At 32.9% G+C, this 27,417-nt stretch overlaps 1 protein-coding gene across 1 annotated transcript in view; it reads right to left on the reverse strand.

The window, feature by feature from the left end:
• Positions 1-23,703, reverse strand: part of LOC127720695 (uncharacterized) — a 134,558-nt gene extending 110,855 nt beyond the window's left edge. Inside the window, exon 1 of the mRNA XM_052227439.1 lies at positions 23,534-23,703. Coding sequence (XP_052083399.1) covers positions 23,534-23,650 — 117 coding nt within the window. The 5' untranslated portion in view covers positions 23,651-23,703. The remainder of the gene's footprint in view (positions 1-23,533) is intronic.
• Positions 23,704-27,417: the final 3,714 nt, after the last annotated feature.

Below are 27,417 nucleotides of genomic sequence, written 5' to 3' on the forward strand. Positions count from 1 at the left end.
TTTGCTATTCAGATTTCAATGAATCTTTTATAGTTTTCAAGATAATATAGATTTCTGCAATAATTTACTTATTTGTAGATCTTGTCTTGTGGAAAAAGTTTCTCTTTCAAAGTTTCTCTCTATCGATTACAGTTTTCAAAATAAAAATTTGTAAGGGTTCCGAACCAAGTGTCTTATTTTGCTGTTAATCACAGGCTCAACAAAAATGAGGAAAAAAATTAATAAAAATATTCCTCTCTCTACTATCTTTTGATTGTAAGTAGCTTCTGTCCAAGTTTGGTAAAAATCCAGCATAGTTTATGAATCTAATAAATGTTTTAAAAACTTAAACTGCAGACTGTATGTAATGTTAACTGGAAGAAAAACTAAGTCCATTTATAAGTAAAATACGGAAAAAATGGAACAAAATTTTAACAAAATTTCCTTCTAGATACTAGCTTTTAATCATAAACAAGCTTCTGTCCAAGTTTGGTACAAATCCAGGATAGTTTAAGAAAGTTGTTAAAATTTTAAAAACTTTAACCACAGAGTGAATGTAATGTTTCCTGGCAGAAAAACTAAGTCCATTATAAGTAAAATACAGAAAAAATGGATTTTTTTTTTTACAAAATTTACCTCTGGATACTATCGTATGATCATAAACAAGCTTATGTCCAAGTTTGGTACAAATCCAGGATAGTTTAAGAAAGTTATTAAAATTTCAAAAACTTTAACCACAGAGTGAATATTTGTGGACGCCGCCGACAATATGTAGGATCGCTATGTCTCGCTTTTTCGAAAAAAGTCGAAGGCTCAACAACAATCACAATTTTTAAATTTGGAAAGGGGCATAACTCTAGAAAAGTAAAACTGACGCCACCAAAACTCAAATCTAAACAGTGTTTTGTGATAATAAGCTTTGTGTATAAGTTTCATAACATTTGGTTGAGACAAACTAAAGTTAGAGATCGTAAACAAAAAATTCAAGCAACTTTTCCATTTGTTAAGGAGCAATGCTAACTCTAGAATTGTAAAATCGATGCCACCAAAATTCAACTTGACCTGTTTTTTGTGGAAATAAGTATTGCGTATAAGTTTCATACAATTTGGTTTAGGGAAACTAAAGTTAGAGAACAGAAACTAATTTTTGGATGTACGGATGTATGTACAAGTAAGGGACGTACATACTAACAGAAGAAAAAGGGTAAAACTTAATACGGTGGGGACATAACAATAGCAGTATGACGAAAGGAATAAAAAGTTTATAAACACTAGATTCATAGAGGTGCTTATAACCCTGTAACACATTTTAAAGTTGATGCTGTGAAATTTAGCATTGAGGCAATAACATTTGAGATTTTTGGTTCATCATAATTATTTGGACTAGCACTAAGAGTAAGAAAGTCATTTTGCTATTACATGGACAGATTTTATTTAATCATGTTGCTACAGCACTTGTCTTGATACACTGAGTTATTCTAAGTAGAAGCTGACTTGTCTGCCTAATCCTTGTAACGATTTGTGTACAAATGTTATTGTTAATTGTAACACTGAGGACATGGGCTGTGATATGTACGAACTGTCGTTGAGTCAATGTTTTCAGCTGTCAGTTTGATCCATGTGACTGAGCATGCTGGACAAGTGAAGGTCCTTAAATTCACATTGGAATGTGAAATGGCTAGTATTTAAATAGCGGAATTCAAAAGTTTTCAAATGTTTTTGGCATCAAAACCTTCCGACCGATGTTTTGACAAAAACATGCACTTTTCTATCATAGCCGGTATTTACCTTTACTCATCCTTGGCGTGTGACATAAGCCATATGATAATCGAGTATATGTGTATAATTGTTCAATCAAACTTTTATCACTTGTTAATAATCCGACGGCTTGGTCAAAATATAAACATGTTAAAAAGTACGTTGCATTCAGTAATGTCAGTCATACGGGATTCTTTCGATACACTCTGGCTTTTACTTTATATTTAATACTAAACATTTGTAAATATCGTACATAATAAAAATTGCGCGCAAAAATGTTCATTCATGAAATATTCATGAATGAAACGATTTCTCGCGTAGATTTCTTTTGATTTTCTCTTCAGCGCATGGAAAATCCGCGAAGTAGTGTTTGTAATAATCATTTTCAAAATGAAGTTAAATTCACCTGAATTGTCGGTGAACATTCATTCCTTTTTTATTCAAGCTGTAATCTTTTCAAAAGGACTCAAAATTTCAAAAGCATCTTCCTAGAATCAGTATTCAAACACTAGTACTACATTATCTTGGAGCAGAACATTTGCGATAGTCTGTCACCGGAAGTTAGAGGCCGACGCCTTAGGAAAGTATTGCTATAGCAAACTTCCCAAAAACTGACCAAAACACAAAAACTTAACATTGACCAATGAACCATGAAAATGAGGTCAAGGTCAGATGACACCGGCTAGACAGACATGTACACCTTACAATCATTCCATAACCCAAATAAAATTGACCTATTGCTTACAGTACTTGAAAAACAGACCAAAACACAAAACTTAACATTGACCAATGAACCATGAAAATGAGGTCAAGGTCAGATGACAGCGGCTAGACAGACATGTACACCTTACAATTATTCCATAAACCAAATAAAGTTGACCTATTGTTTACAGTACTTGAAAAACAGACCAAAACACAAAAACTTAACATTGACCAATGAACCATTAAAATGAGGACAAAATTGCTACAATAATAATAACAGGTTGATTTTGTATTACTGTGACTTGACTGTAAGTGTTGCTCTCCACCTATTGCATTTATTCAAAATTCTGACCAATTTGCAAGAAGTTTCCATGGGAGATAACCTTAAATCATTATTCTTTTGAATATAGAAGACTTTTCGAAAGAAAAATTGATTATCTCCCATGGAAACTTCCTAAGAACATATTGTATTTTCACACATATTTTACTGAATATAGAGACTTTTCAAAAGAAATTGTATGAAAGCTTAGTTTGGACATTTTTATATCAATCAAAATTACTACCTATCACCTTTAGCCATGTTAGCATGACAATAACAATAAAATTTGTATACAAATTGTTAGACTGATTTGTCATAATGACATTGAAGTGGAATTAAAGTCTTATAGGATTGTAAATAAGCTTTTTTTTTATCATGTTGCACTTTCAGGACTTGACAGTTGTTTTCTTAGTAACAGCAGTTTGTTCAAATTTCTGAACAGTTGAACAGTTCAGTTTTATAAAACAAATTGCAAATTCAGAATTTGGTCAGAATTTTGAATAAGTTGCAATAGGTGGAGAGCAACACTTAAAGTTAAGTCACAGTAATAAAAAATCAACCTGTTATGTAGCAATTTTGTCAAATTTCAATCCAATGTTCAGACATTTTTTAAAAGATTTCTTTTCTAACTGACAATGACCATGCTTTTCTATGGGAACCAACCTGATCAAGTAACAAAATGTCTTGAATATATACATGATAACATGAAATACCTACACATAACTTCAAGTGATTATGTAAAGTTTGTCTCCAATATTCAATGTAGGACATTAATTGATTTTCGTTTTTCAAATTCACCTTTAGAAGAGAAGGCAGATTCTACGATTTGCTATGAGAACTGAAAAATCAATCCAATCATTTAGTGATTAAAGCATAAATATATGTCAATATGTCTCACAGACATAAAAAAATATTTAAAAAGTCAATTTTTTCATGTCAATCTTAAATATAGCAGATTTTGAATTCACAAACTCATTATCTTTTGAAGACTTCATTCAGTAATAAAGAAAAGGGCCATGGTGGCCGAGTGGTCTTAGTAGTCAACTTACTGCATCAATAGCTTGTCAACACTGAGGTTGTGAGTTCTAATCCAGCATGTGGCAGGTGTGCTCGACTCCAATCTTAATTGACTAGGATTGTCAGTTTTCCTACTGAAGGCATAACAGCTTCTTCAACCAATAAAAACTGACCGCCACGAAATAGCACAATAGTGCTGAAAGTGGCATTAAACACCAAGTAATCAATTAATCAATCTAATAAAGACAAGAGTGCACACGCTGAAATGTCTCGCCTTCTTTACTAATCATTGATATTATGTTGATAGTCCTAAATATAAAGCTTTATTACAACTGTCACATTAACTTAACATTAACCAAGTAAACTAAACATTGACCAATGAACCATGAAAATGAGGTCAAGGTCAGATGAACCATGCTAGGCAGGCATGTACAGCTAACAATTCTTCCATACAACAAATAGAGTTGACCTATTGCTTATAGTTTAAGAAAAACAGACCAAAACACAAAAACTTAACACTGAGCAATGAACCTTGAAAATGAGGTCAAGGTCAAATAAAACCTGCGTGACTGCCAAATAGATCATAAAATATTTTCATACACCAAATATAGTTGAACTATTGCATATAGTATAAGAAAAACAGACCAAAACACAAAAACTTAACTATAACCACTGAACCATGAAAATGAGGTCAAGGTCAGATGACACCTGCCAGTTGGACATGTACACCTTACAGTCCTTCCATACACCATATATACTAGACCTATTGCTTATAGTATCTGAGATATGGACTTGACCACCAAAACTTAACCTTGTTCATTGATCCATGAAATGAGGTCGAGGTCAAGTGAAAACTGTCTGACGGGCATGAGGACCTTGCAAGGTACGCACATACCAAATATAGTTGAACTATTGCACATAGTATTAGAAAAAAAAAACAAAACTCAAAAACTTAACTTTGACCACTGAACCATGAAAATGAGGTCAAGGTCAGATGACACCTGCCCGCTAGACATGTAAAACCTTACAATCATTCCATACACCAAATATAGTAGACCTATGGCATACAGTATAAGAAAAACAGACCAAAACACAAAAACTTAACTATAACCACTGAACCATGAAAATGAGGTCAAGGTCAGATGACACCTGCCAGTTGGACATGTACACCTTACAGTCCTTCCATACACCGAATATACTAGACCTATTGCTTATAGTATCTGAGATATGGACTTGACCACCAAAACTTAACCTTGTTCACTGATCCATGAAATGAGGTCGAGGTCAAGTGAAAACTGTCTGACGGGCATGAGGACCTTGCAAGGTACGCACATACCAAATATAGTTATCCTATTACTTATAATAAGAGAGAATCTAACATTACAAAAAATCTGAACTTTTTTTTCAAGTAGTCGCTGAACCATGAAAATGAGGTCAAGGACATTGGACATGTGACTGACAGAAACTTCGTAACATGAGGCATCCATATACAAAGTATGAAGCATCCAGACCTTCCACCTTCTAAAATATAAAGCTTTTAAGAAGTTAGCTAACGCCGCCGCCGCCGCCACCGGATCACTATCCCTATGTCGAGCTTTCTGCGACAAAAGTCGCAGGCTCGACAAAAATGATATTATTTTTCATAGAAATTGTTTATTTTAACAAATGCAGATCTATGACAATTCACAATCTAATGAAAATAAATGATCTCCTTGGCAAACTCCGACAAACTCTTTTTCTGTTGGAGACTTCATTGTCCAATACAACAAATAACATTCATTTTAATAGACATCAGATTCGTTTTTTTAAGAGAATTGGGATGAATAAAGGCTAGATTTTATTTTGATTTTAACTCATTTACCCTGTAGTAATAGGCTTTCAAAATAACATTTATATAAGCTAAAATGATTAAATTTCATAAATATTAGTTTAGTATTACCAGAGATTACCAAGTAATCTTAGGAATTAAAAGAACTTAAATCCAGGGAGTTAATCTAAAAATCAAATAGGGTTATGTTATTTTTAATCTCAAGTTGTTCTCCCTACAGTTTTCAAAAAATTACAATTTCAGGTGAAAAAAATATTCTCCCTGTGCTTTATGTGTGCATGCTATACATTTATAAATCTATTTCACAAATTTTCAATTGATTGTATATCTTGAAAATATAAATTAAAAAGCTACATTTATCATTTTAAGATATATATTCAAACTGAAGAGTTCTTGTTGTAATGAATACAATACTTTGTATTATGATATTTTCAGTGGCAGTGAACAGTTTTTCTCCTGTATTTATATAAATAATTTGATTGATTGATTGATAGTCATGATAGTTGTTGTCTAAGGCCACATTCAGTACTCAGCGGTCAGATTTGTTGTTGTAAACAAGCTGAATTGTGTTCAAATTAATCAGTATGTAGATTGTTCACCTTACAACAGCAAAACTGATGAAATCATAATCTAAACTTAATAAGGACAAATTAAACATTTAGATTCCGTCAAGCTTAAAAATAATGTCAAGACAAGGTTCATTTTCATGGGTCAAATGGACATTAGCCAATAATATAACTAAATCTGGCTAGTTCTTTGTACTACACTTTCTTAGAAAGAACATAACATAATAAATTACATGTATAGAACTTGAAAAATGAAACTTAGGTTCATGAGACAGTTGTCAACAAATATGCATATAGATATATATCTTTAGACTACAAGGCAACTATACACAAAACATTGACTGTCTAGTTTTTCTGCCTTCTGAAATATATTAAGCTTTGTTAAACAATTGCAAGTTAAGACTAGCATACATATGTCTCGCCATAAGCAACATTTGTTACTGAAAAAAACAAAAAGAAAAACCAGTTCCAAAAAAAACCCACTATTATCGTTAAAAAGAAATTCTTTTAAGGTCAATAACATTTTCCTCTGTCAATAGCAATAATAAAGTTCATAAGTACCTATCGATCCATTTTTTCTTTTGTTCTTTTTCATAATACCATGAAGTGATTTATTTGCCAATAAACTATGTCCCAGTTTGATTTACATTTCTTTAAAATTATATAAAAATCGATCGTTTTATATTTTCCTTATTAAAAGATACATCATAATCATTTCAAAAGTTAACAGCTTTATTCATTTTATCTGTAAACTAGAGGCTCTCAAGAGCCTGTGTCGCTCACCTGTATTTACTGATGCTTTGGAAATCATGTAAAATAAGGTTAAAATCATAATTAATAGTATTAGATATTAGATATCATTATTAGATATCATAATGATATCTAAGATAATAACAAAAAACTGCAAAATTTTGTAAAATTACTAACTCAGGGGCAGCAATCCAACAAAGGGTTGTCGGATTCGCCTGAAAATTTCAGGGCAGATAAATCTAAATCTGATGAACATTTTTGCAACCTGTCAGATTTGCTCTAAATGCTTTAGTTTCAGAGATATAAACCAAAAACTGCATTTTACCCCTATGTTCTATTTTTAACCAAGTCGGCCATGATGGTTGGAAGGCGGGGTCATCGGACAAATTTTTTAAACTAGATACCCTAATAATGATTATGGCCAAGTATGGTTAAATTTGTCTCAGTAGTTGCAGAGAAGAAGATTTTTGTAAAAGATTACAAAAATTTACAAAAAATTGTTAAAAATTGACTATTGAGGGCAATAACTCCTAAAGGAGTCGACTGACAATTTTGGTCATGACAACTTATTTGTAGATCTTACTTTGCTGAACATTATTGCTGTTTACAGTTTATCTCTATCTATAATAATACTCAAGATAATAACCAAAAACTGCAAAATTTCCTTAAATTTACCAATTCCGGAGCAGCAACCCAACAACAGGTTGTCAGATTTGTCTGAAAATTTCAGGGCAGATAGATCTTGACCTGATAATCAGTTTTACCTGTGTCAGATTTACTCTAAATGCTTTGGTTTCAGAGATATAAGCCAAAATCTACATTTTACCCCTATGTTCTATTTTTAGCCATGGTGGCCATCTTGGTTGGTTGGCGGGGTCATCGAACACCTTTTTTAAACTAAATACCCTAATGATGATTGTGGCCAAGTTTGGTTAAATTTGGCCCAGTGGTTTCATCAGAGAAGATTTTTGTAAAAAGCTAACGACGACGACGACGACGACATTTCAAACAGAGCTTACATCAATAGATATAAACAATTCATCAAAGTTTCATAAGAACTGCTGAAAGCATTTTTGAATTTTTGTCAGAAAACTGGAAAATCCCCCTTTTTTTAATGAATAAAACCCCACAACTCGGAAACGTAAAATCTAAAATATATAATAAAATGCTCCGCAGGGCGCAGCTTGATACGACCGCAGAGGTCGAACCCTGAACAGTTGGGGCAAGTCTGGACACAACATTCAAGCTTGATACAGCTTTGCATTTGGATTGTGATTAAATATTTGACACAGCATAGGTTTCTGACACAGAATGAATGTGGTCTAAGAACTTAAACATTTTAAATTGGACATTCACCTATTATGGTCCAATATCCAAAATCTAAATACATGGTTAGATTCAGCATATCAAAGAACCCCAAGAATTCAATTTTTGATGAAATCAAACAAAGTTTAATTTTGGACCCTTTTGACCTCAATGTGGACAAAGTTGATAACAGGGCCCAAAAATCAAAAATCTAAATACATGGTTAGATTCAGCATATCAAAAAACCCCATATATTCAATTTTTGTTGAAATCAAACAAAGTTTAATTTTGGACCCCGATTTGGACCAACTTGAAAACTGGGCCCATAATCAAAAATCTAAATACATGTTTAGATTCAGCATATCAAAGAACCCTAAGAATTCAATTTTTGTTAAAATCAAACTAATTTTATTTTGGACCCTTTGGACCTTAATGTAGACCAATTTGAAAACGGAACCAAAAATAAAGAATCTAAATACACGGTTAGATTCGGCATATCAAAGAACCCCAATAATTCAATTTTTGATGAAATCAAACAAAGTTTAATTTTGGACCCTTTGGACCTCAATGTGGACCAATTTAAAAACGGGGCCCAAAATTCAAAAACTAAATACACGGTTAGATTCAGCATATTGAAGAACCCCAAGAATTCAAGAATAAAACCCCATTGAAATTGGTCAAGAAATAAGCAATTTATACGAAGTATCTTCTTTTGCACAATACTGTGCAATTAAATATTTCTTGCTATTGCGCAATACTGTACAATTGACAATTTCTTGCTATTGAGCAATATTGTGCTATTGGATATTTCTTGCTATTGCGCAATACTGTGCAATTGAAGATTTCTTGCTATTGCGCAATACTGAGCAATTGAAGATTTCTTGCTATTGTGCAGTACTGTGCAATTGAAAATTTCTTGCTATTGCACAATACTTATTATATAATAATTTACACATCCTGTTTGGTGTTTATCTCCTACCATATCATTATTATTTGATTTTAAACATAAATCAGAAATAACCAACTTAAAATGGAAAATTTTAAAAGAAAAAAAAAAGGAAAAAAAGAAAAAAAAGGAAAAAAAAAAAATCCCCCCCCCCAAATTTGTTTAACCCCCTTATGATTCATCACCCCCAAACTCAATCCCAGCCTTCCCTTTGTGGTATGGTACCTTGCAGTACAATTTTAGAGAGATCCATACACTTGAACACAAGTTATTGTCTTGAAACTAGAAAAATGTGTTTTTTGGCCCCTTTTTGGCCCCAAATTCCTAAACCTTTAGGGCAATTACCCCCAAACTCAAACCCAGCTTTCCCTTTGTGATATGGAACCTTGTAGTACAATTTCAGAAAGATCCATACACTTACACACAAGTTATTGTCCTGAAACTAGAAAAATGCTTGTTTTTTGCCCCTTTTTGGCCCCTAATTCCTAAAATATTGAGGCAATTACCCCCATCATCAATCCCAGCCTTCCCTTTGTGGTATGGTACCTTGCAGTACAATTTCAGAGAGATCCATACACTTGAACACAAGTTATTGTCTGGAAACTACAAAAATGCTTATTTTTGGCCCCTTTTTGGCCCCCAATTCCTAAACGTTTCGGCAATTACCCCCAAACTCAATTCCAGCTTTCCCTTTGTGATATAGAACCTTGTAGTACAATTTCAGAAAGATCCATACACTTACACACAAGTTATTGTCATGAAACTAGAAAAATGCTTGTTTTTTGCCCCTTTTTTGGCCCCTAATTCCTAAAATTTTGAGGCAATTACACCCAAAATCAATCCCAGCATTCCCTTTGTGATATGGAACCTTGTGGTACAATGTCAGAGAGATCCATACACTAACACACAAGTTATGTCTGGAAGTTACAAAAATGCATATTTTTGGCCCCTTTTTGGCCCCTAATTCCTTTACTGTTGGTACCATAATCCCCAAAATCAATCCCAACCTTTCTTTTGTGGTATTGAACCTTGTGGTAAAATTTTATAGAGATCTATTCACTTAAACTAAAGTTAGAGTGCGAAAACCAATGTGTCTTCGGACGACGCCGGACGACGCCAGACGACAACGACGACGACGACGACGACGACAACGTCATACCAATATACGACCACAAAAATTTTTTTGCGGTCGTATAAAAAATGAAAGGGAGCTCACGTCAATAGATATAAACAATTCACCAAAGTTTTATGCAAATTGGTTAAAGCGTTTTTGAGTTAATGTCCGACATGTTGACAACGGACGGACAGAGGTATACCATAATACGTCCTGTAAACGGGCGTATAAAAATTTGAGGTTGAAGACTAATTATCCTAGATAACACACACAAAAAATGAAGTTTTTTTGAAGATATGCATTTTGAAGTTCCAACTGAAAAGTCTGTCGTCAAGTACTTTTAGTAAAAATTTGTTATTCGAACACACCTATTCTGCTGTTATGACTCACTAGATAGGTATTTCACTTGACCCATATATTTTACTTTTTAGTACTGTAAATTTTTAATGTTATTATATCAACCTAGAGTCTCAAAATATGAAATTAATAGAATCTGAAGCGAGGTGATGTGTGAAATATTTTTCTTTTATACAAAGGAACAAGTTGGCAAGAAAAGCCTCCAAAAAATACCAGTATTCCTTGGCTCATGGAAATCAGTCGCTAGCTGAAGAAAGGAAAGAAGAAATGACTCAAGGGAGTCAGTCGATAGCTGATTGGCATAATAAAAATTGACACAGAGTAGTCAGTCGCTAACTGAAGGGCAGAAAGAATAATTGGCAAACATAAAATTATAGAAGGGGAACCAAAATTAAAAGATCTACCATTTACACATAAAGAAAGAACTAATTGTTAAACATTATTTACTTCAATCTGTCTTTAAATACATGGATATAAATATGTGTTAAATTCATAATAGTCAACTCAAACACGCCTAAACAAAAAAAGGTGTACTCAACCTTCTCTTTTCGATGAAAATGTTGCCCATTTTAGGGATTTTTTTCCAAAAAACTGTCGCCGGGGGCAGAGATGCAAATTACTGCTTTAAAAGGGTCAATCTGTTATCTTTCTTTGGAATTTTTTTTCGGCGGAATTCATGCTTATGCACAAAGAAGATCCAACTGTATTTGCACCTACCACAATCGACTGTTTTGTGAAAATATTTCTATTATTTAAAAGTTTACAAATATCTGGAAGCTCCATACTATAATTCTTGTAAAAACACGCATGTAAGATGCATAAAACCCTAAATTATGCACCTTCATTAAACTTTTAAAGCCCATAGAAACAGATGTAAACAATTAAAATACAATGTATACCAATTTTGCTTTTTTACCTTCTCTAACAAAGAGTTTCATTTCAACTGGGTTTCCGCCTGTATATAAAAAACAAGAAACGAGAAACACTTATGAACCACATCAACAAACGACAACTACTGAACATCAGATTCCTGACTTGAAATTGTCATCAAACTGATATGTAATGATAGTAATGCAACTTAATACAAAATATCTTTGATCTATCACAAGTAGCTCCTATCAAACCGACTTAAGCAGAAAACTTAACAATTGTTGACGCATCTTCCTTCACATCCCTGCCACGGAAAAGCAATACCTATGCCTCGCTTTCCGCGACTTTCGTCACAGACAAAACAAAACAAAAACGCTTTGGTTGCATTATAATTTAGGTAGATGTGGTATGATTCCCAATAAGACATACAGGCCTGTATCTAAAATGAAATAGGTTTAGACCAATTATCAAGGACTTACTAATATAAGTAATCCTGTCTAATATCCATGGGTATAGATTTGCTTACAATGATTAAACAAGGCTACTTCTTACTCATACTTTGTGTTTTGATAGTTTTTAAGTCCATCAGTGATTGTTCTGTCTCAAAATTTGTTAAGGTGTGTATTATTATGACAGAACCTGGGGGTCTTCAAAAGTTCTTCACAACAGAAAGTAAAACATAGCAACAAGCATTTTCAGATCTCTACAAGTTGAGCTTAGTTACTGGATCAGTTTTTAAACTAGGCTGTCATTATACTCTTTCTCTCACATAGGGTTATCAATTTTGGTGTGAATGATGTGAATATATATGCCCCTAAATTATACAGCAATTTACCCATTACTGTTCACCCATTATTATTTGTGGTATACCAATTTTCATGGATTTCGTGGGTAGGGAGAAAAACACAAACTAAAATTCTAGACAAAATATAAATTAAGTACCCTCAAATAGCATTTAAACTTAAGATTTTTATTTATTTTTTTTTTTTTTTTTGTAGGTATATATGTTACAATTATTTTTATTGTTTATTGGTGTTGTCTAATAGCAATCCTCTTGTTTGGATTTTATACTTATAAATATATTATTCTTAACTACATAAATTGATACCAATGAAAATAGATAAATCCACAATGTATAATCTGATATACACTGGAAATTATGTTGCAGATTAGGCCAGGGCCTGTTGTCGTTGACATTTTTTACTTTTTCGGTAGATTTTTTCCCCAGATAAAGTAAAATCCAAAATTCTTTACATCATTAAGCAATATTTTATTCCAAAATAAAGAAACATAAGCCATTTTTTTAAGAAGTGATCTCTTATCAATCTTATGGGCAGCAATATAAAAATAAGGAGATTAGGTATGATTGCCAATGAGACAACTATCCACTAAAGTTCAAATGAAGTGGATGTAAGCATTATAGGCATCAGTACGGCCTTCAACAATGAGAAAAACCCATACTGTATGGTTGACTGTAAAAGGCCCTGACATGAAAAATATGAAACAATTCAATTGTGAAAACTAACAGCCTAATTTATAACAAAGCAATTTACGAAAAACAAATATAAGACATCAACCAAAGACAACCACTGAAATACAGGCTCCGGACTTGGGACAGGTACATAAAGAATGTGGCGGGGTTAAACATGTTTGTGAGCGCTCAAGTATGGTCTCAAGCAGCCACATTTTTCATCTGGACATAAGGAAAACAGTAAGCTTTGTTTAGGACCTTTCATAAACTATTCCTTCAAAAAATATTTTCATATTGGCCCTGTTGTTTCAAAAAAGAAAATGAAAATTTGACTTCCCATTGCTATGTATATTATCCGATTAACAAGAAATGTCTTCAAATAAAGTTAGGAATCTCTATGGGATCTCATTTTCATCATTCCAATACTCTTGGGGCCTGTGTCCATAAAATTAGGAAAATTGTATAAAATATGGCATGAATTGGAAATACTTCAGGAGAGATTTTGATATATTTGGGAATTCCACATGATCTTTTAAAAAAAAAGAATTGGCATTGGGGCCTATAATCTGCCCCAAATTGTGTTATGGATTAATATCTGGTTGATGTTGCAAAGGTGCTGGGTCATGGTTCACTGAATATTTGGTCTAGTCGACAATAATGACTTTCTGGTAAATATTTACTTAGAGAAATTAATGTTTTTCTATCTAAAAATTTCAAACAATATAATCCTATCATCATTCCAATAAAAAAATGTAGTTTAACAGGACAGGAATTTTTTATTATCCGGTTTTAAACCATCATCTTAGTGTTTGTGATATCTTCATTCAATAATAAACAAAATAAATAAATTTTAATTTCAGGACAGAAGTCAGGTATATATACTTAAAACTACTGTGTTGAGGTCAACATCCCTAAAAATGTTTCATTCGATCATAAACAAATGAAATAAATTTAAATCCAGAAGTCGGATATATTTACTTAATACAACTATGTTGAGGTCAACATCCCTAATAATGTGAGAGTCAAGGTCATAAGGTTCAATAATCCACAAAACCTGAGCTCCTAAAAGAAGATTTTTCAATTCCTAAGTAAGTGCCATCTACCATTAAAATGTTGAGCTAGAATCAGTACAACTCTCCTGACAAAAATCAATATACTTGTACTCCACAGATTTAGTAAACCTGCTGCTGCTCCTCCTGTTGATATTGAACAGCTGTTTGCACAAACCAACACACAAACAGTATGCATTTTTTTTGGAAGGTCTTGTAAGAAATGTACAGGGGTGATGATTACAACTGTTACATCTTTATTATTAGGTATTATAAGTTGTTTATAAAATAATCCTTTTCAATATCAGTGGGAAGCCTGACGTCAATGTGGAAAAATTAGATTGACATAGAAGTTTGGAACATAGGTGTACAATGTACTTCAAGGTTTGGTTGTGTGTAATATTGTTCAACATACCATACAGATGAAATTTACCAAGGCTGAACAATGAGAGATTCTACATTTTTTCATTTTTCTTCTTAGAATTGGCTTAAGAAAAAATCTAAAAGTTTAGTGGTTTATTTGGAATGTTTTACTTATTTTATTCACATATATTACAAATGTTACAGTTGAGTTCTAAATTATACACAGTGATACATGAAAGTCACAGTACTCACTGTATATACTTATGTCTTAATACTGTGGATTCATTATTATTCGTGGGGTACTTATTTCATGGATTTTGTTGATATAGGTAAACCACGAACTTAAACATTTACCAAACCCACAAAATAAAGTATCCATGAAAACACAAATTTTCCTCAATCCATAAAAAATGGTATTTACAAATCTGTGTAAATATCTATGAAATACATAGCAGAAGAACCGATCTATTAATAACCTATTTAATATACTAGTGTTATTATTTCATTCATAATGATACGACACCATGATAATTGCAATATTTATATGCAAATTAGATCACCTAATGTATTTCTAAAATACCTGCTGCTGCAAAAGCAAAATAATGAAGGCAAGCGAGAGACCTATTTTAATTTGCCTAAATTTGTAAATCTAGGAAATATATTTTTTATTACAGTATCTTCAAAACCTAAAGGTAATTTGTTTCAAAATAAGAAGAAAGCTGTTGAAGGCTGTGCCGTGCCCAATACATAAAGTTGCTTACATCTAAGTCAATTGGTCTCTAATCGATTGTTGTCTCATTGGCAATCATACGATATCTTGTAATTTTAATACAAGTATGAACTGCAGTCAAGATCTTAAAGAAATATTAATGTGTACTTTCATTAATTAGGTATATTAAAAATATTCACAAAATCTGTTTTTTCTCTATTTTTCTTCTAACATAATATATCATTAAAAGGAATCTATTATTCCCTTATTATATCATTAGACAAAGGTTCACTTTTTTCATAATATCAAATTTGTTTGTAGACTGAAACAAGTGTTCATAATATGCTTGAAATACTTGACAATTCATCTTTAGCAAAAATCAATGAATATCATTGTTTCAAGTTGTCAGAGTTTTCATGAAAAAAAATCTTAAATTACAGGTGCCTTTGTGACATAATTCACCAGTCTATGTCATGTACATGTATGTCATGTATGCCAAGAATAGATATATATGCTAGTTTGAGACTCCATAAATACCTTAATCAATTTTATACTTGGTGTGATCTGATTTGATAGATCAATGAGAATAATGTTTAACTTTTTATTTCTATTCACTCACTGTAACATCATGGCTGTCTCATTTCCAGTTCACAAGAAGAAATAGGGATATTGAACTTGCATTTCATAATAATTCATTTGATGACAATAACATAAATTTCTTTTTTTAAATTTCCAGCCTGAAACTTAGTTTACAAAATCTTAATCAAATAAACTTTCTCCAAAATCATCATACAAAATTGAATGAATAGTACAAATAAACATCAAACATACATGTATATATATATGTATAGGCTTAATTTCAATTTTTTGGTCAATTTTATCATTATTGCAATTTAAATGTTTATTGCAATATAAACTTGAAACAGTAATTTTATGACAAGTGCAAATGCAAAATAAGTACTATTTATGAATTTTATCTAATAAATCTGCAGATAATTAAGTAAAAACATATATGCACAGAAGACTAACATTCAACATATTGAATTTGAATTGTTATCTTCATCACAACATAAAGGATATCCCCCCCCCCCCCCTTTTTATTCAAAATGAACTATTTGACTTACCAAAATTTGATAAAACATTTCATTGAGGCTTTTAAGTAACAGAAATGAATTTATAACTTTTTTCAGGAAATATAACTTATATTTGCTCATCAAAAAACAAAACAAGGCAATACATGTCTATAATACAGTTTTGGAAAATATTGTTTAAGTATATGTAAGAGAATGATTATATAATGTTTAAAGGATTAAATACTGCTTGAAGGATTTAAAACCACATACATTGTATTTCAATTATCATGCATGTCCCAAGCGAAACAACCAATGGCCTCATCATCATGAGGTACACAATTTAGAGAACATGAAATGAAAGTTCTGAGATTTGTCAGCATCATGCATTTGAAATGCTCAATATACATTTATGTTACAAAAAAAACGCTTCTGAAAACTAGATGTACAACTGTATTTAAATTCATAGCAATTAAACAGAAACTTTCAAGAGTTTGCAGATTTCCAGGAAATATCAATGAACTGCAGGACATTAAATTTAGTCGGACAAACTGCCATGTTTCATCTGATCAAAATTTTAGGGAAAAATCCCCTATTTTCCCCAAGATTGCTTCTGATAAATGTAATGTTTTCGAAGTATTTTCAATTAACCCCTTCTTAAGAGATTCAATAAACATGAACTTGTATACTTGTTTCCTGCCTCCTTGGAGAAAAAAAAACGGGTCCATAGGTAGGTACATTGTAGGTAGGTCTGTGGATAAAGTCTTTTTTATCTTACATTAATTATAGGGTCCCGGTAAAGTGAGAAACGGAACAGAAACGAAACAGAGCGAAACGAAACGAAATATGGCGAAACAAACGAAACACAGCGAAACGAAACGAAACACGACTAAACGAAACGAAACACTATGAAACGAAACAAAATCTGTATTTTGAAGAACGACATATAGAAAATCTTCCTGACGAGATATGTTCTTAGCCGAAGACACTGAATATTCCATTCAACTTTGAAAAAATTACTCGTCATTTACATTGGTATCTTCGTGCATTAGTTGCAATTAGTCAACTTGTTTGGTTAAATGTGAGGCTTAGGTGCGTCAGCTATGCTACATAGCCTGTTCTAATATCAAGGCTTCTTGTCACGTGCAACAATGAGGGAACATTGAAGTAGAATAGCTGTTACTGGGGATCGTCTGAATATCAGCCTCAAACAAAATTGGCCATTCTTACCTTTGTGACTATGATTTTTACGTACCGCCTACGGTAGTGGGGCATAATCTTTTCTGGTCTGTGCTACCTTCCGTCAGTCCGTCCTTCCAATACTAGGTTTATTCTGTTTGTTAAGATAGATTAAAATACAATGGAGTTGTGTTCATGTCAACTTCAAACTATACACATGTTCATTATGACATGTTCTTTTTGAAATGTATGCCAAATTAGGAATTTGAACCATAATTTGCGATTCAATGAACATGAAAATTTGATATTTTAAGCAAGTCATACTGTCCTATGGATACTTAACACATGACATGAGTAAAATCTCTTTGTTCTTACTGTGCTATAATCTGGATAATGCACAGCAAAGGTGTGCATTTACTACCTCAGATATACTGCACAGTTCAAAAGTACTCTTACCTTTAGGGGCGGACCCTCGATTTTGAAAGGAGTGTAATTCCATATAAAATTAAAAAAATATCACTGAGTGTACATGTAGCGAATATAAAAAAGAAGATGTGATATGATTGCCAATGAGGCAACTCTCCACAAGTGACCAAATGACATAGTAATTAACAACTATAGGTCACCGTACGGACTTCAACAATAAGCAAAGCCCATATCGCATAGTCAGCTATAAAAGGCCCCGAAATGACGTACAAATGTAAAACAATTCAAACGAGAAAACTAACGGCCTAATTTATATACAAAAAATGAACGAAAAACAAATATGTAACAATTAAACAATTGACAACCACTGAATTACAGGCTCCTGACTTGGGACAGGCACATTCATACAGAATGTGGCGGGGTTAAACATGTTAGCGGGATCCCAACCCCCCTAACCTGGGACAGTGGTGTAACAGTACAACATAAGAACGAACTATAAAAATCAGTTGAAAAAGGCTTAACTCATCAGATGGATACAAATAACATACATCTAACAAAAAAACAGAGTGGACGTGGCCGGGTACTTGTATATCCCAACAACAAAAAGACACTAAGTACTGATCTGAGAGTTACTGACAGCTAGTTCAAAGCCACTAACAAGTAATAAAAAAATCATGCATCTAAGACTAAATTATCAATCTGTACACATCCAACATCCAATGGATTTAGTGTACAGACGTCATAAACACTCCGAGGAAAAACACGACCTTGTGTAATGCTAAGATACAGGTATCGACAGATTTTAGATCCATGAATGTGTATATGAATTATATAACATAATATTTAGTTTGCTTTTAATTTACTGACAACAAAATCAATATTGATACCAATAAAACAATGATCTAATTACAGTGTTGAATTGGTAACCTTTTAGAATAAGTTTATTTCACGGATCGACAAGTTTACCAGGATCGTTTCTAAATTTCCGGGCACGGTAAACAACATTTCCATAAAAATTAGGATGTGCTATCCCATTTGAACTTCAAAACCAAATCTGTATATCTATGGAAGAATTTAGTAAAGGTTTTAAGTAATTTGTGGTAACAAAATCCCTGGCTTAATAATTTACCAGTAATACATAGATTACGTTCGATAAAATCAAAAACGTCACAACAGACACGGGCATAGCGAACGAGTTGTGAAATTCAAACACCATAAGATGGTGCCAATGGAACATCACCATCCAAAAAGGGAAAAATAACAATCGTGAACGAAAAATCGTCCCTTTTGTCGTAAATTTCGGCAGTATATTTAAAAAATTCTTGATTTTTGAACGAAAACATATCATCAAGATAAAGGTCAGTGTTGTTGAATTTATCAGTTAAATGCAATTTTGACGGGTCTTTACTTAGTGTGGTTATAAACTATGATTCATAACAGTACAAAAACAAGTCTGCTATTAAAGGGGCGCAATTAGTGCCCATTGGAATACCTACAACCTGTCGATAAACTTTGTTGCCAAAACGTACATAAATATTATCAAGGGGAAATTAACAGCTTCAATCATCTCATCCCACCTCCAGTAAGTATATCTAGCATATTTACCTTTCACATTAGAGAAGAAGAAGGCTTTAAATGAATTGCAGCAAATATATTTGCATTCAGATTTACCAAACGACCATTTAAATAAATAAGAAAACTTTTGTTTGATAAGATTGTGTGGAGGTGTAGTGTAAAGAGTAGAAAATTCGCATTCAGATCTACCAAACGACCATTTAATTAGAGTAGAAAAGTCAAAACTGTCAACAGAATCCAAAAGACCATCAAAAACATCTAATTTATTTAAATCATTCAATTTTTTTCACTCCAAAATAGACGATTTTTTCCACTCAAAGGGTGGGACATAAAATATTTTATAATATTTTGTGTACAATGTACATCTGAAATCAGTGTTTCCCAGTCAAACCAGATAATGATAATTTTTTTTGTAATTTCTGCCGAAAAAGAAATGTATTTTAGAATATCCAAATAAATAAAATCTGATTTGGATTATAGTTTCGTGCTCAATGGAATTAATTACGACTATTTAGATATGTATGCCTTTTAAGTTTTGGGATCGAATTTAATGAGGAACATATTCAAGTTTGTATCAAAGCACGTTTTGGGGATAAGCTACAGATCAATCAGATTTTGTTTAGAAGCGACATGTCTTTAAAATTGATACAGTAAAAAAAATGGAGGGAGGGGAAGTTAAAGATTGAAAAGTGTAACATTATTTTCTGTTTACATATCAATATTTTTAATTTAGGTACATCTCCACATGGGAAGGTCGACTATTCATATGTATTATATATTGATAGAAACAACTGTCTGTGTACATCTCTCTTTGGTTCATCTTCCTAGAATTATTGAGGGAAAGAAAGACAATTAATCTATACACAATAACCAGTTTAGTTATGATTTTTCATGCACCGATTCAAAAGTACACTCAACGGAACTAAAACTGTAGCAGGAAATGTAGGTTACACGTCAATAAGACAGCAACCAAACGACAAGAACAAACTAAGGACATCTAGATTGATTTTTTGATTTTTGGTGTTTTAACGCCACTTTTAAGCACCGCTTTTGGGCTATTTCGTGGCGGCCAGTTTTTATTAGTGGAGGAAACCGGAGTGCCCAAAGAAAACCACCGACCTTCGATAGGAAAACTGACAATCCAAGTCAATTAAGATTGGAGTCGAGTGCACCCGCACGAGCGGGGTTTCGAACTCACAACCTCAGTGTTGACTGGCTAGTGATTACAGTAGTAACTACTTAGACCACTCGGCCACCGAGGCCCCAGGACATCTAGAAGGCAACATATAGTATAATTTCAACAATAGATAGGTGTCTACACAATATGTCCATTTCTAATTCGTCACTATAACATATTCTAGTTTGTATTCGTTTCTTCTTTGTTTTTAAGTTTCAAAGATTTTTTATTATGGCAGTCCATGACCATGATGACATTCTTCTTCTTTCATTTTGTTGAAAATCAGGCAAGACATAATCTCGTTTAATACAAGTTCAATTCATATAACCTTTTAAACTACTTACAACAGGTACCGTCGACTTCAACTGTATGGAGATGCCGTATGTACTTCGTAGCTTATCTTTTGAAAATGTGGTAGATACTATACCTAGTAACACGCGTCTGTCAAGATAAATGGCGAATAACAAAACACAATATTCGGTACCGTAAGTTTAAAAAAGAAAGTAAAACATGACGAGTCGAACATACAATATTGTATGAATAAAAGGAGAAAAGTGACTGTGCTCCAGTACCACTTTAGATCACAAGGTCACGATTAAAAATTGCCTCGGGTCACCAGGTCACTTTTAAGCAAACTATTCAGTTCTAAACTGATTTGATTCTCGGTTTAAACATTTTAAAGGTCACATGTACTTTCAAAAGAGACGTCAGGTCGCAACGTGGTCAATTCCCTCCTTTGACGTCCCAGGTCGGACTTGACAATGTTGTAGCCACATATAGGGTGAATGCATCCAACTTGAACATTTGGATCCTACTACCTAAAGTTATGTATGGAAAAGTGGCCATACCATTTACATATTTTGGCTATGGTTATTTCACTTGGGATAAGTACATGTAAGTGTTTCATTCATGAATCAAATACCTTTCTTGGCACAAACTCATAAACAATAAATGATAAAAACCTATTGCAGATTATTGCATATACAATGATATTAACAGACGTGATCGAATGAAAAGTTATACATACTAATATATCATAATATTATTAATGATAACAATGTGTGGGACTATAAAGCATAGAAAAATACAAAGCACAATAGAACTGGTATGTAATGCGTTCTTTCTAGTGCGGCAATCAGGGAAGTTAATCCCAGTGTGTAATGTGTGTTCGAATAAACCGTTAATCACACGTTCTCTTTGGATTAAACGAGATCTTTTGTATACATATATAAAAAAAAAGCAGAGACAGATCCAGAGTTTAAGGGAAGGGGGAGGCATAATTGTCCAAAAAGATAAACATACCACCAATGTTGTTTTTTTGACGATTTTTAAGCAAACGATTAGATGATATCAATCAAAAGGGCCCTCTAAACCCACATTGATCTTCGGCTATGTCTCTAAGATTTTCTATAGGTCGTTCCTCAAAATACAGATTTTGTTTCGTTTCGTTTCTCAATTTACATGTTTCGTTTCGTTTCGCTGTGTTTCGTTTCGTTTCGCCATGTTTCGTTTCGTTTCGCTCTGTTTCGTTTCTGTTCCGTTTCTCACTTTACCGGGACCCTTAATTATATACATGTACGAAAACATTCTTGACTTAAGATGATTAACCAATAATTTGTTGCATGAAAATTAAAGGTAGGCAGGGAGCCATGTCGAACTATATTTTATTGATATTTAAATGCAGTTATAACCTGCTGTAGCTGCTTGCAAAATTTCATAAAAATTTGTGAGATCACCCGTTATACCTATAACATTTAGGCAATATTTCAAATTGAGTTATTTTCTATAAGAAAGATTCATGCACAATAGATTGCTTTCTGCAACTGGTGTAATAAATGGTTTTCTTGAAAAGTATAGTAATTTACTTCACACATCATTTTGTAAATTGACTATCTGGTATATATAAAAAGAAATATACTGTGTCCCGAAAAAATCTCAACAATAAAATTCATTATTTACACTGTTAATAATATCTAAATAGAAATATCAATCATAAACATGAGTGAAATACCCTCCTTGTTGGACTGTACCCTAACAGTAACTCTTTCGAGTTGCTTTATTTAGACAGAAACTGCTGGTCTCTAATAGAAAATATACATAACTGCTAAGGTATGGTTTTAACTGTTTAATGCAATACAAACTAGTCTAGATCAAATAAGTTTCAACAATAAATATTATATGTATAATATATTAATCCATTTCAATGGGATATCATGGTCAGTTTCTGAAATTTTCCTTCAAAATGTAGTATACTTATAAAAAAAATCTTTTTTACAAAAAATTAGGTATTATGATATTCTAGCTATTCTGCATCTATTGAACAAATCTTAGGATATCTACAAGTTTTTATTTTGATATTCTGTAAATGCATACATTTATAAAATATATTTTACATGCTATTTAAAACACCTGTACATGTATTTAAAGCCACGATTAATATGATCAATTTTTATATTCAATCAAAAATATCTGGCTTAAGTCTGAATGTAGGAAATTAATTCTTGGGCTTAGTGGTTAGTCTGCAGCATAAAAATTAGAGGTATAAACATTTATCTCTAAGCAAAATATTACAGGAAGCAAAATTTACAGTCTATAAAAGAATTTTTGTTTCTTATTAAATATGGTATAAACAATAAATTATAAAAGAACAAGGAATAACATGCATACATGTGTAAATTAATTGTTGGATTTTATATGTACTGCTGTTTTAATATTAAAAGTTAAGAAATAAAAAGGGTTATGAATGAATTCTTTTATCAAAAGGTAAGCTTGTCTGCATTTTGAAGTTATACCTGAATTCACTGAAGGCTCAATAACAGCATCTCCCAGTTAAACTCAGCAAATGGGATTGTGTAGCGATCTGAAATTATTGACTTTAAATGGGGAAAACTAAGATATTAACTTAAAACCAGGAATTCTAAACACGAAGTTCGGACAAACACTAATGCATAATATTTGAGGCAGAAGACAATATCGAAAAATGGAGTGACACTGAAAATTTACCTGATGAGAACATTCCTGGCATTCTGTAATATTGTAATTAATTCGTGCATGGCATCCATAATTGAGCAAATAAAACAACAGATACACTGTCAATGCCACAACATGTTTGTTATCCATAATATTTTGGGAAATGTTCACAACCCATAAGCAACGACATGCTTCTGCTACTTTCTAAGGGAAGCAACTTCTGTCACAACAAGAACCACAACTCACATCGACATAAATTTATTTACTGTGTGAGTGCGTGGGTACATCATTTTTTACACGGTTAACCGTGATAAACTAATAAAGTAATCTTTTATTCTGCCCTGGAAAAATAATTTTAACAACTGTCCTTTAAAATACCTATTTAAAAAAATTATTAGATATTAAAGTAAATCTGGGATCATATATGGTAATGTCGAATGCTGACTCAAGGATTTGTATAGTAAGAAGGTAATCATTGGCTGACTGAAGACGGATTTGAGTAATCCAGAAGCCCGTGCATTGTGAAATTTGTTTAGAAATTTTCGCTGCAAGGGTGAAAAATAGACAAAAATGATATTTGCGCTTTCAAGCTGTATCGGAAATAACAGTCATCAGTATGCAATAGTATTCGAGTTGGGTCCGTTTAGAAGCTATTTGGCATTTACACTTAAAATGTTGCTCAACTTTTCTTTCATTGTGTGCATGGTTGTGTTCAGTTTCAGGCGGCTGTTTTTAGACATTTTTTTTCATGCAGGGGGACATTTTTGGCGTACTGCCCTTTATAGGAATAGCTCTTGTTTATGAAGCCGTACTTTATAGTTGTAAACTGAGACTGCTATAACACATAGTAGTCTCAGTTGTAAACATCCTCGTCCTTTGTTTATTGAATAATTCTCTCGTCGGCAATCATTCCGGGCATATCTCCTTATTTTTAAATTTAAAAAAAGCTATTTGCGATCAGACTATGTGCAACTCATTCGGCATTATGACTGTGACTTGCCAAAGATCCTACATGCAAAGGAAGATAACCACAGGGGCGTTTTCATGATATTTGAAAGAGGGGGCGTATAATACAATTTTTCGCCGATTGGAGCGAGGCGAAAAAATTTTTTGACCTTTTTTTGGCTAAAAAACATAAAATAATTGTGAAATGCACTGATGTAACGGTTCCTGACTTGGAGCATGTATATTTTATAGTTAAAGTGTCAGGGTTTGATATTTGTTATGCCGAATTCTCTCCATTAATTGTCTATGGTATATTAAAATGATTGGATGGATCTTAACAGCAGTAGACCAATAACGAGAAATTCCAAATTCTAGGGTATAGGGCGTTACTTTACATTTCAATAGCCCTAGGTCAGGATTTTATGAACGGGAGGCGTAATTCCGGTTGCCCTGGTATAGGGTCCATGGGGAAGGTCAGAAGCTCCTGGATTTCAACAATTAAGCATCAAATTATGAAGTATTATAACAGACTCCATGATAGACAAATTGGTGAAAAAAGTCTGCCTTCGGATCATTCAAATTATGTATTGATTAACACGTAGATATCAAATCTTTGGAAGAAGTTGTAAATTCAGTTAAAAGGTTATATGGAATGGGCATGAAAAATGAAAAATAAATCTTTAACGATAGCTTTTTCTGAACTTTTGATATATATATATACCCGTTTTGTTAAAATATACCTTCTCACTGTTTTGGTCTTTTGGAAAATGTTGTTTGTGCTGTATTTAGACCTCTTTACCAAGAAATTTGTTTTGCATGCACTCGTATAAAAATTGCAGTTTTTATCCAACGCAATCATAGGTTTGAACGTTGTTTTCAATTTAGAAGATATAAAAAGATGTGGTATGAGTGCCAATGAGACAACTCTCCATCCAAGTCACAATTTATAAAAGTAAAACATTATAGGTTAAAGCACGGTCTTCAACACGGAGCCTTGGCTCACACCGAACAGCAAGCTATAAAGGGCCCCAAAAATTACTAGTGTAAAAACATTCAAACGGGAAAACCAACGGTCTAATCTATAAAAGAAACGAGAAACACTTATGAACCACATCAACAAACGACAACTTCTGAACATCAGATTCCTGATTTAGGACAGGTGCAAACAGTTGCAGCGGGTTTAAACGTTTTAATGGTACCAAACATTCACCCATATCTGAAGCAATAGTGTAACATTGTATTTATAATACCCCGATATAGATAGTCAAATCTGACCCCTTCCAATGCAAGGCAAAAAAAACATAACCCCATTTCAGACAATTTAGCTGAAAATGCAACCCCGTTTGTCGGAACATACCCGGTATCATATATATAGCGAGTATCCCCCGGGTAGATGTAGAATGGCCATTGGGGAAGTGTCACACAAAACAACCATTTCATGTATAGATTTACTTACCGCTTTGGTTGTTTAAAAAAAGGTGTCCAAGTCACCCATCGGATGGGGGAATCAGTATAAAAAGAATCAGAGTATGTGTTTAATTAATGAATATGATAAATTGCCATATTCAATACAATATTAGCAGATAACGATATCGTTCTTTTTTGTTTTGTTTTTTTTGAAAAGGGGGGGCGTACGCCCAATACGCCCTTACCTGGACCCGCCCCTGAACCAATTCATTTTAGATCATAGATTAGCAGTTGTGATTATTAATGCTGTTAAAATGAATTGGAAGTTACTGTTTTTTACTGCATATATTACGATACACCACTGCTAAAGATGCATTTGATGTTGATGTACACGGTAAGGAATGGAAACATGCTGAACTTTATTGGCTAGAAAATTATCTATTTATCCTTTATTTAACTATATTTTATTCATTTATAATACTTTCAATTATAAAACTAATATCAGCCACACTAGTAAAATCATATTTTAATATTTAATATTGTATAAAAGAACTTGAAAAAAATGTTTTACCACTTGCTTCAATTGAATGTTATATGATATTTTTCATCTAGAAATATTGATTTTATTGTCATGTCAAATGTTCATGCCCATAGGGACACTGCTGACTTTGAAATATACAAGTTTGTGCCGTGACGATAAAAAGAGAGGGGACACAACTCGAAGTTTGTCATTACTCCGGCCTAATTTGCATGACCTTAAGGTCGGCATCCTGTCAAATAGTTCTAGAAAAATAGTTAAAAAAATTTAAAATAATATTTGTTTTCGATTTCTTATTCCTTTCTACGAATAACAAGGATTCCAATCTTTATAATACAACACAGATTGACGTACATGATTGGAATCAAAGTTGCAAGTCGAACTATTTTAACACATACGGAAAAATTCATACTCAATTATGCAAAAAAATAATTTTTTACATACCCTAAAAGCAACGTCGAAATCCGCCTGGGAATACCGGGTGTTGTAGACATTTCTTTTTTCTTCAAGTTTTTTTTTTACTTATAATTTTTCACACCTTCAGATAAGTGAAAAAGTTAAAAGATTTGATTACTTAACAAAATTTTATAGCAAGGTTCAGAACAGCAGCAAAGTGAGTCAAACTAAGTTTTCTCCCCTTGCTACTGTTCTATAAAAGAATGTCATAGCGACGGCTTCTGAAACTGAGGCTATATACGTTGGATTTCGCCCGTCAGGACGGGTAAGTGATTTTTATTCTTTACTTTCAAAACTGCTCTACCGGTTATGGCACTTTTGACACGTCTCTGTATTTGTGTTCACAGCTGCGTTTTGTATCACGAAATAAGACTGCCCCTTTTTTTTCAGGGCGAAATACGTTTTCCCGCTTTAGTTCTGTCTGCACGATTTGCCCGTGCATTTCGTTTGACACAAAATTTCGGCGGACCTACCCCTGCTGTGCGGTTTGTACATTTGTGCATTTTTTTTTCTATTGAAATATTCATTTTTGCCCCTTTTTTTTATACCCGACAACTTTCTTATTTCATTA

Source organism: Mytilus californianus, unplaced genomic scaffold (genome assembly GCF_021869535.1).
Source record: "Mytilus californianus isolate M0D057914Y unplaced genomic scaffold, xbMytCali1.0.p SCAF_1, whole genome shotgun sequence".
NCBI classification, from domain to species: domain Eukaryota; kingdom Metazoa; phylum Mollusca; class Bivalvia; order Mytilida; family Mytilidae; genus Mytilus; species Mytilus californianus.